This window comes from Gobio gobio (genome assembly GCF_949357685.1).
Source record: "Gobio gobio genome assembly, chromosome: 5".
NCBI lineage: Eukaryota > Metazoa > Chordata > Actinopteri > Cypriniformes > Gobionidae > Gobio > Gobio gobio.
The window spans coordinates 14,682,922-14,693,967 of record NC_137101.1 but is presented as its reverse complement, the minus strand read 5'-3'; the positions used below and the strand labels follow the sequence as shown (position 1 = coordinate 14,693,967).

Here is an 11,046-nt window from a genome sequence, read left to right as displayed (position 1 = left end):
TCAATCTCATAATTGATTTATTATCTTATATTTTTTGTGTCATAATTAGGACTTTTTTTGGCTGCGGTTGCCATTTAAGCTCTGCTTGACATAAACGGTATCCTGAGACTCACCAAAAACTTAAGACATACCAAGACTTGCTCTCGTTTTAATATACACCATATTGTCAAAAGTTTTCGGACGCCTGCCTTTACATGCACATGAACTTTAATGACATTCCATTCTAAAACCGTAGGGTTTAATACGGAGTTGGCCTAAAAAAGTGTAACTGGGGTGACGATGACGTCAGACATAAGTGTTTTGAACTGCGAGAGGCGTTACACTTTCTTCGACAGTTGAATACGGAAGATGGTCTGCCGGAAGCTAGATATTTTACTTTATAAAGTTTTAAATATGTATATTTTTCTTACACAAACCCATCGATTCACTTCAGATGGTCTTTATAACCCACCCCCCGGAGCCGCGTGGATTATTTTTATAATAGATGCACTTTTTGGGCATACATTTTTGGGCTGCCATTCACTGCCATTATAATACTTGAATTAGCCAGGACATTTTTTATTATAACTCCGATTGTATTCGTCTGAAAGAAGATTACCATATACACCTATGGATGGCTTGACGGTGAGTAAATTATCATTTTTGGGTGAACTATCCCTTTAAGAGTTCCTTTCACTGGAACTAAGGGGCCAAGCCCAACCCCTTAAAAAAAAACTCCACACCATAATCCCCCCATCCACCAAACTTTACACTTGGCTCAATGCAGTCAGGGAAGTATCGTTTTCCTGGCAACCGCCAAACCCAGACTCGTCCATCAGATTGCCAGACAGAGAAGCGTGATTCGTCACTTTAGAGAACACGTCTCCACTGCTCTAAAGTCCAGTGGCAGCGTACTTTACACCACTGCATCCGACGCTTTGTACTTGATGATGTAAGGCTTGGTTGCAGCTGCTCGGCCATGGGAATCCCCATCCCCAGCTCTCTACGCACCGTTCTTGAGCTATTCTGAAGGCCACACACAGTTTGGAGGTCTGTAGCTATCGACTTTTGTGCGCCTTAGCATGCGTTGACCCCGCTCTGTGATTTTACGTGGCCTACCACTTTGTGGCGGAGTTGCTGTTGTTCCCAATTGCTTCCACTTTGTTATAATTCCACTAACAGTTGACCGTGGAATATTTAGTAGTGAGGAAATTTCACGAATGGACTCATTGCGCAGGTGGCAACCGGTATCACGGTACCACGCTTGAATTTACTGAGCTCCTGAGAGCGACTCATTCTTTCACAAATGTTTGTAAAAGCGTCTGCATGCCTAGGTGCTTGATTTTATACACCTGTGGCCATGTGATTGGAACACCTGAATTCAATGATTTGGAGGGGTGGCCCAATACTTTTGGCAATATAGTGTATGTGCATCCCAATTCACAGACGTGCACTATTCTATCCCATTTTGTTGTATATATAATGTGAGTTATGTGTTCACACTGAAAATTCCAAAAAGGAAAAGTGCACTTCAAACATCCGGATGATGCACTTAATTATCCAGAGAGCCGTGTAGAAAACAGAGGTAATTCAGACATGTTTTTTGGTGACATAAAACTGTCAGCCCTGTCAAAGCGGGTCACCTTCACATGGTGATTGCATGATGCAAATTTATGGCATACACATGCATCCCAGCAAGTATATGTACATACTCAGCGTTCTCCTTTTGAATGCCCAGGCACAGTGCATGTGACAGTGCAGGAAGAAATGTAGACGCCGCCTTGGGTCGATACAAAAATGTATGTGCTTGGAGCCTAGGAGGCATTCAGTAATGAAATCAATAGCTGTGCTTGGCTCCTAGCATTAAGATCATTGGTCTGGCTGTTATTTAGTCATCGTTGTCCTACAACCCGGGTGCAAGTTGGCTACCAGTGAAAAATCAATAAAGTGACACCACAGTCGGCATCCCAATTACTGGTGAGACTGGTGAGAGATCAATTCATGTGTTGGCCATTAACAGGTCCTTTTGGGAAATCATACTGCATTATTTGTGTTTGGTTCTCTCTCGTACGAGCACTCTCCTTCCCTGTCTCGCTCTAAAACGGTGAATTATACAAATCAACAAGAGATTGTACGGCCAAAAACCTAGTTACCTTGCTTTGTGCAACCCTCACATCAGTGATCTCGCAATAGCATGTATTATTAGGTTGTTAGCATTGTGTGCTGTGGCCTACAAGCAATATATGTTGAAGAAAGAAGAAAGACATTCAATTATTGATTTATTTTGAAAGAAAAAAAGATCAAATGTATCGTTCTCTAAATTGTGATTTTGAATGAGCCACGTTCAAAGTAGCAGAAAGTAATGAATACTTTCATTGGTTTCCTTCATTGTTTGGACATACAGATAGTCGGCTGGTTGGGAGGCTTGATCTATGTTGTAAATCGGACATGAAAAATTATTTTAGTAGGGAGAATTATACATGTCTACAATGAAATGTGTATACACTGTAAACAATTTTTTTTCAGACTTAAAAAAAAATATTTGTACTGCCTTAATTTTAAGTTTAGTTTAAGGTAAGTTTAACAGTGACAACTTGGATATTTGAGTTGACTAAACTTAAAATTAAGGCAGTACAAACACTTTAAGTTGAAACAATATTTTTTAGTGTATAAGAATATAATACGATTTTTGGTTGCCTCTTCAAAAAATATATATTTATTTTAATTTATATCATTTGAACTGCCATTCAAAAGTTTGGGGTTGGTAAATTGATTTTGTACATTATAAATCTTTTTTTTTTTTTTTTTTAAGAAGAAGAAGAATGATCATCAAGGCTGCATTTATTTGATCAAAAATACAGTAAACACTGTTTAACCAAGTAGACTACCATAGTATTTTTTTCCCTACTATGGTAGTCAATGGTTGCTCTATGCTTGGTTACAAACATTCTTCAAAATAATAGTAAATAGTAAAACCATTATCAGTAAAGCATTCTTTTTTCCAGGATTTTTATGATTTGACAGTTCAAAAGAACACTATTTATTTGAAATAGAAATCTTTAGTATAGAATAGGTCTGTCACTTTTTATCAATTTAATGCATTCTTGCTTAATAGAACTATTAATTTCTTTTTTTTTTTATCTTACTGATCCTAAAATATTGAACGGTAGTGTATTAATGCTTAACTTTAAAATTTGTTAAACTAATGCCAAAACAAATAAAAGTCACTTTGTCATTTACCAACTGTATTGCAAAACGTTTTAGAAGTGCATACTTTTAACTGTTTTGAATCAAATACTTTGCGTTTATTCTGAATTCATAATATGTACAGTACTGAAAGATTACCCAATTCAATTAGATAAAAATGTCATATGTCTTGGCAAAAGTGTTGAAACACTAGGCAGCCGTGCAGCATGCAGTGTTCAAAGTCCATTTTTTTTTATTAAATGTGAAACTACTTCTAAGTCTGAAGGAAAAGCAGTTAGCGTTCTTCAGGTGAGGTGCAAATCAAACACTAATGATATGTGTCTCACAGCATTACTATTCTGATGGTGAAGTTGTTGACACCTGACACAGACCACACTGTTAAATCTCTGACTGCGGCACGACATCTTTAAATCCCTTGTCCCTGCACATTGATTGACATCTCTCATGTGCTCCTCTGGCAAAGTAGCACAGTCCCACATTTCTCCCTGGAATGGTAAACACGAGGTAAAACATATTAGTCGAAGAAGCCGGCAAACGCGACGTGTCAGTGGGAGAATATCTCATCAGTCCACATTCTTTATCAACTAGTTCTCCGCGCCGCACTTCCTCGTGCAGCTCATCCATATGTAAAGACCAGAATATGTTCCAGCAGCGATAAGGATGTTTCTCGCACCTGCAATGCCTTACAAAAACACGAGCACAATGGCAACACGACGTGCAGCTGTTTAGCGTGACAGTGGTGTAATTGTAAGGAGGGAGAAGACATCTTGCTCTTCACTCAGCTTGAGACAAGACTAACTTCTCGCTTCGAGATACTCTCCTGAGGAAGATGACAGGAGCGGAGAATGACTAGATCTCTTTAGTGCCTACAATTACGTGGCATGATGCCTTATGTGTGCAGTCAACAGAATAAGGCCTAACGAAGCGGATACCTTAAACGCATACCTTCAAGATGGCAATGGTTAAGTGCCAATGCACCATGCGGCGTTTGGCATGACACTGAAAACACCTGGAAAAAATGCGCATTTAAGGCTATAGAAGTTGAAGAAAAGCACAAAATGTATATTTGTTCAGCTGACAGGCTTTTTATCCCAAGCAACTTCAAAAAACACTCTCATGACAACTCGTAATATTTTGTACGAGATGGAAGTCATGGTATTACTTCTTTTATGCTAATTTTCCTCAATTAATTTATCCTGTGACAATGCCAAAGAGACTGGGTTGGAACCTATAACCTTGGAATTGCTAGCGTATTCTTTACCATCTCTTGTATGTTTTGTGATATTGGCTAATAAAGTGCTTAGTTATAACACTATTTAAGTTTGGATGTATCATATGATACAGATCATATGACCCCTCAAACCTTGTTTTGTTTACACCTGTATTACAGGGATAGTTCACCCAAAAATGAAAATTACCCCATGATTTACTCACCCTCAAGCCATCCTATGTGTATATGACTTTCTTCTTTCAGCTGAATACAATCAAAGTTATATTAAATAATGTCCTGGCTCTTCTAAGCTTTATAATTGCAGTAGATAGAGGAGGATAGTTTAAAGCCCAAAAAAGTGGATCCATCCATAATAAAAGATATCCACATGGCTCTGAAGGTTAATAAAGGCCTTTGTGTAAGAAAAATATCCATATTTAAACATTTAAAAACTAAAATTACTAGCTTCCGGCAGACAGCCTACGCAAGTATCCCTGGCATGATGTAGGAGTAGCGTAAGCTTTGATGCGGTTCAAACTAATAGTGCTGGGCAACAAACTCAAGCTCCTCTTATATCTTATAATCCTCTGACATCTTTAAAAATTCAAGTTTTAGACTTCTAATTTGTGACCAGTGTCAGTGTTTTGTTCTGCGCTTACGCATCCGTCAATATGTCATGCGTCAGGTTCACTGCCATTATAAAGCTTGGAAGAGGGCATTATTTCATCTCCGATTGTATTCGTTCTATTCACCCAGGATGGCTTGAGGGTGAGTAGCCTAAATCATGGAGTAATTTTCAATTTTGGGTGAACTATACCTTTAAGACCAATCTCAGTTTATCTGTATGTGGTCAGAAAAGCATACGTTTTGATTACATGGTAGCCCTACATAAAACGCCCTATATTGTTCCAGTGACTATTCACAGAAGCACAATTTTACTGCCTGGGTAAAATATTCCAGATAAACTGGGGGTTGAAATTAAAATGTTTTGCAACCCCTCCTCACTCATAACGTGACAGGCTTAGGGAGTCACCATAAAAATGCAAGCATAGCCTATAGCCTACTTGCCAACAGCAAAAAGAAAAGACAAAACACAAAAGAAACGGCGATTATTGTGTTTGATTTAGCTGGAAGACCTGTGCAGATCAAAGTAAGCTAGGATATTATATTATATAATATTAGTCATTGATCCACAAAGGCTCCAAATAATTAAACTGTTAACTTGACGTTACTACAAGAAAACCACAAGGAATGCGCTGGATCTGGTCCAAGTAGGCTGTCCTAAACGGATTTCAGATTTCAAAGTGCTGTCTGACAAGACAAGCACTTGTCATCCGCGAGAATCGTCAACCAGGTAAGCATGGAGGATTTCCCTTGTTGCCCCAATTTTGTTACATTGCTGCATTTGATTAAACTTTGTAAACGACTACATGCGGATGACGTTTACAACTACGAGCGAATGGACCGAGATTATTATAGTAAACGAAGCTGCAGATAGCCTACTCTCACTTTCTGTGTAAACAGGTTGATTTAACATGGAGGCGATATTGTTTGCGTGGACACTGCGCAACAGTGTGGATGGGGTTTAAAAAATATATTGAGCAAAATATATGGTATGGTATCGGTAGCGTGTTTGTTAAGTAAGGGCTTTTAAATAATGTGCATCTTTGAAGAACTTGTTTATTCGCTAAGTACAGTAGAGGTATTTCCTCAACTGTTTATTCAATAATAACGATTCTTGAACGAATCATTTGGATCAGTCGGATCCTTGTAATGGATCGGTTGAACCGGTTCACACAACTTGACTCGTTTACGAATCGATCCGAATCGGAATAAACAAATCATGATTAGCTATGACAGACAGTTATTAACATAAAAAAAAATTGGACATATAGCATATATGCTGTAGAACAAAGCGTGAAAGTAATTACAAGATAGGCCGTAAAGGAACCAGTGAATTGTTTTATGAATCAGTTATTTGAAAAGAATTGTTCAAAAGAACCGTTTCACAGAACTGTTTCAGAGTTCCCATAAATTCTTGCATCAATACATAACATGCTAGAAAATTGTATTACGCTGTATAAAAGATAATATTTCCCAACCGGAAAATAGTAGATTGGGACACTTTTTGCCATCGGATGAATTGGGAAAAGTGTCCCAATCAACATGAATTCACCCTATAATATAAGCTAGCTATATGTGCATTTGCATGCTTTACAATAACTCCCTAAAGTCTTGTTATTGCCCTATTTTGTTCTGTAATTTTCTACATGTTGTCCTTTTTAAAGGATTTTTTTCAAAATGGCTGACCTGATAAACAGTGATGTGTTCCTGGCCTTCTCCACATATGCCACTATTGTCATCCTCAAAATGATGTTCATGGCTCCTCTGACTGCATACTTCAGGCTGACCAGAAAGGTGCAAAAGATTCAGTTTGATATAAATTTCGATAAAGAGATAAGTGGGTTATAAAGACTGATTCATTATGTTGAAATCAACTTGAACATCGAATCTAATTGTAGGTTTTATAGTGTTGCTCCTCAGCAATATAATTAACGTCTTTCTGTTCATCATACAGGCCTTTCAAAACTGGGAAGATACGGCAATTACCAAAAAAGATCCAGAGGCGAGAAAGAAGATGCTCCAGACCAATCCTGATGTAGAACGTGTCCGAAGGTAGGAAAGAACCGTTCTGTCCTCATTTAACCTGTTAATTGTGAATATTCTCAGTGATTTTTGCTCTTTAATCACAGGTGCCATCAGAATGATCTGGAGAACATCATTCCTTTTGTGGTGGTTGGTCTCCTGTATGCACTGACGGGGCCGGATCTCTCCACGGCTCTGTTGCACTTCAGAGTGTTTGTGGGTTCACGTTTCATCCACACAGTATCTTACGTGATAGGTCTGCCCCAGCCTAGCAGAGCTCTGTCCTGGGTGGTGGGAATGATCACAACGTTCTCAATGGCCTACAGGGTGCTCACCACAGTACTCCTTCTCTAAAGACACTGATGCACTATAGAACAGCAGAGACCTGTTTTATATCTTTTATTCTCCCTGGCTTGATCTTTTCTGATACACATGCTATTCATAATACAACTGTCATCAAATCTTCTGTAATTTTGATGAATTTGCAGTTCCCAAAATACAGGTATTCACATACAAGTCTGTAGGTGCTAATTTCACTGCTTAACTTCTAAATGTTTGTTAACAGTCAAGTCATTGTCACAATGACTCAGCATTCAACGGCGGGTTGTTATCAATGCAGACAGTCTTTAGGATGCATTCCAAGTGCTCAAACCAGCTTTTCTTCAATATTTGAACGAGACCTTTCTATTTTAGGTTTTAACTTTATAATCTGTATTAATATATATTATAATTTGTAACATGGCTTACATGGATTCTTTATTAAACATTTTTCAACATATCTATCACAGTCTTATTTGGTCTACCTGAGGGTGCAAATAACACTTTGGGAGACATTACAAAATCATCATGATTACAGTATGAACATAAGTTAAGTTTCATATTTGTTTCCATGTTGAAATTCAGCTAAAAATCTATTAAAGAAACTATAATATGGCACAACTTACCCCATGCAGTGTGGCAAGACACCATTTGTGCATGACTTATTTCTTTTATACATTTTAATAACCTTAAGGTATGTTCTAAAAAGTAAAAAACAAACCCACCCATGAGAAATATTAATAGAAGTGTGATAACTAGCATTTACTGCAGTTCATGTAGGCTATTTCCTGGGAATCGAACCCACAATTTTGTGACAACCGTCATGCTCAATTGAACGACAGCAACGTGCATGCATGAGGAGATTTCTGGGATATACATATTACGCAAAACAAACGGTTGCATAAATATAACAGTTGGTCTGAATGTCCTTTAGATTATTTGAATGCGAAACTTGAACGCCCACCCACCTACTTTAGTTCAGGAAGAGCTGTGAAACTGAGCGGCGTCAAAAAGGTAAGAAACGCGTCAAAACGACAATATTTTAACTTCTTGTGTTTGTACTTTTGCTTATTCTTCTTGTCAGTATTTATGTTTCATAAAGTGCCTTTCCGTGCATTTTTGACATTCCAGAGAGACCGCCTTCGGCGTCCTGGTTTGCTCTATTGTTTCCATTGATTTTAACTAGTAAACAGGCGGTATGAACACTAACCCTATGGGATGTTACAATATTAAACGTCTAAAATATGAAATCCTTTCAGTTGTGCGATATGAACAGTTGATAATTTGATATTTTGTTCTGCACTAAACTACTAAATTCAACTTTAAAAGGACACAAACGACTCAACGTTCTTAAAGAAATATTTGCTTAAATATAATTGTATACGTTTCTATACTTTTTTCACTCTGTTCACTTTAAATAAAACTTTATGAATATCACATTTGAAGCTTGGCTTTGTGATACTGACAAGATTAAATCGGCAGCTGTTTTGGAACATGCTGTTTTTTTTTTTTAAGTAGTCCAAGATGGTAGAAATTGGCCAAATGTGTTAGTTAGAGCAATAGGAGGGGTGATATAATACATTTTTTTTATTGCATTTGTGAGAATTTTTCATACGAGTCTTTATTTGTGTATGTTTACTAATTTTCCTTGTTTTGCATTTGTAACCACCATAATTTGAATAAAGATGGCAGAAGTTGTGCACATGATTGACAGCGAGGTCTTCCTGGCCTTTTCCACATATGCAACCATAGTCATCCTCAAAATGATGCTTATGAGCCTCGTGACTTCATACTTTCGTTTGACAAAACAGGTGCAGTATTGTGCTCAATTTCATTTTCTTCCAAATTTTCGAATTGGCTATCAAACACTCAATTTTCACGGATTTGATGACTCCTCTTTTAGGTTTTTGCAAACATTGAGGACACCATGTTGGTGAAGACCACAGACGACAAGAAGAAACTGGTCAGGATTGATCCGGATGTGGAAAGAGTGCGACGGTAAACTTATAATCTGTTTTATGACAAGATCACTGGGTGAACGATGAAGGTGCTACTGATGTTGTCTCTTTCTGATGCCATTGTTCTTGAATCACAGATGCCATCTGAATGACCTGGAAAACATTGTTCCCTTTGTGGTGATTGGTCTCCTGTATGCACTCACTGGGCCGGATCTTTCCTCAGCTCTCTTGCACTTCCGGGTGTTTGTGGGGTCGCGCTTTATCCACACAGTGACCTATGTTCTGGCTCTGCCCCAGCCTAGCAGAGGTCTGGTCTTTGGTGTGGGGCTGCTTACAACTTTGTCTATGGCCTACAGGGTGCTCACCACCGCTCTTTTTCTCTAATGGATAGCACTCATTTAAAACCATTTCGGTTTAGTTTACATGCTTTTTGCAGTCTTGAGTGAAAGAAAATGCAAGTTTTTGTGTCATTTTTGTATTTTAATGCAAATTTTAGTGTGTTTTCTATTGGCTTTCAGTACCACACCCCTTAAATGTTTATAGTATACACGAAAGCTAAAAATATGACTTTAAACTGCTGATAAAATTCAATCAATGTAATATTTAACTCCTGGCACACATTCAAGGATGAGTCCTGAATTGTACATCGAATATTTGTTTTTTTGTTACTTATTAATCATGAGCAACCGACTTTGAGTTATTTTGTCAGATAAGTAGGCCTTTGTAAGTTTGTGCATGTAGTTCAACAGTTGCAAAGACAAGCGCAGGAAAATATTCAATTAGCATTTTATTGTCAGCAGATTTAAAGAAATGTTGGGCAACGACATCAAAAAGGTAAAATTTATTTATAAAATATTTCTGACAAATGCTTGCGATTAATCTTTTAAAGTTGCAAGTGTGCAAGAAGCCAGTTCATGTTTTGTCCACTAGAGGGAGCTATTTGAAAGCCCAAGTTGTACTAATGTTTACATTCATGTTTGTCTAATGCACATGGAGCACCTCTTTATTTGTTTCTAATTCACCCTTGACATACAAAACACTCATTCATGTGCACTCGTTGTCTATTCAGCTGTTTTATACAGCCACACTGCTTATATTGAGGATGTACGTTAGCAAACGTTTGATAAAAATATCCCTGCTTAACAGAACAGGAATGGTATCTTGTTTTTCCTGCTTCATACATTACCTTGCTATGTTTTGAATAGCTTGTAAACATATTCAATGCAGATATGAAAAATATAATCACGGTTACATAATTAGCATTAGATACATTTAAACGTGTCCTTCAGCATTTTTGTCTCAAAGAGTTTAAGTCTTTATACAAGTAGGCCCTAAGTCGTAAAATCTAAGTTGATGACATTTATGTAAAAGGAAGGATCTCAACACAGCCACGACCAATCAGATCTTCCGAAAAAACTTTTCAACTATGAAGTAAAGCAAGGATATCTGAAATTTTGCCAGTTTAAATGTAGGTAAGTGAAAATATGTTTAAATGAATGTAAGTGAAAATTACTCAAATTTTTCTTTCATGCAGAATGTGTGTTTGAGAAGTGTTTTATCTGGCATGGCAGCAATTTAGTTTTTCTCTGGCAAACAATTCTGGGATTTTAAAGTCAGCCTGAAACAGAAGTTGCGACAATCTTTCGTATTGTGATGTATTTCCAAGAGCAATGGCTTACTGAACAACAAAAACAAAAATGTAAGACAGGATTTTATCCATTAGTTATA

At 37.5% G+C, this 11,046-nt stretch overlaps 2 protein-coding genes across 3 annotated transcripts; both read left to right on the top strand.

Moving 5' to 3' along the window:
- Window positions 1–5,399: 5,399 nt before the first annotated feature.
- On the top strand, window positions 5,400–7,820 carry mgst1.2 (microsomal glutathione S-transferase 1.2). 2 transcript variants are annotated; one of them, XM_079817436.1, is made up of 4 exons: window positions 5,400–5,750; window positions 6,685–6,814; window positions 6,975–7,072; window positions 7,150–7,820. In XM_079817436.1, the coding sequence occupies exons 2-4, from the start codon at window positions 6,698–6,700 to the stop codon at window positions 7,394–7,396; spliced, it is 462 nt and encodes a 153-aa protein (XP_079673562.1). In that variant the 5' UTR covers window positions 5,400–5,750; window positions 6,685–6,697; the 3' UTR covers window positions 7,397–7,820. The 2 variants fall into 2 exon arrangements, with proteins under 2 accessions (XP_079673562.1, XP_079673563.1); XM_079817437.1 differs by lacking the exon at window positions 5,400–5,750 and adding an exon at window positions 5,827–5,874.
- Window positions 7,821–8,102: 282 nt separating this feature from the next.
- mgst1.1 (microsomal glutathione S-transferase 1.1) lies at window positions 8,103–10,466 on the top strand. Its single transcript, XM_079817434.1, has 4 exons — window positions 8,103–8,374; window positions 9,046–9,171; window positions 9,264–9,358; window positions 9,456–10,466. Exons 2-4 carry the CDS (start codon window positions 9,046–9,048, stop codon window positions 9,700–9,702), a joined length of 468 nt encoding a protein of 155 aa, XP_079673560.1. The 5' UTR covers window positions 8,103–8,374; the 3' UTR covers window positions 9,703–10,466.
- Window positions 10,467–11,046: the final 580 nt, after the last annotated feature.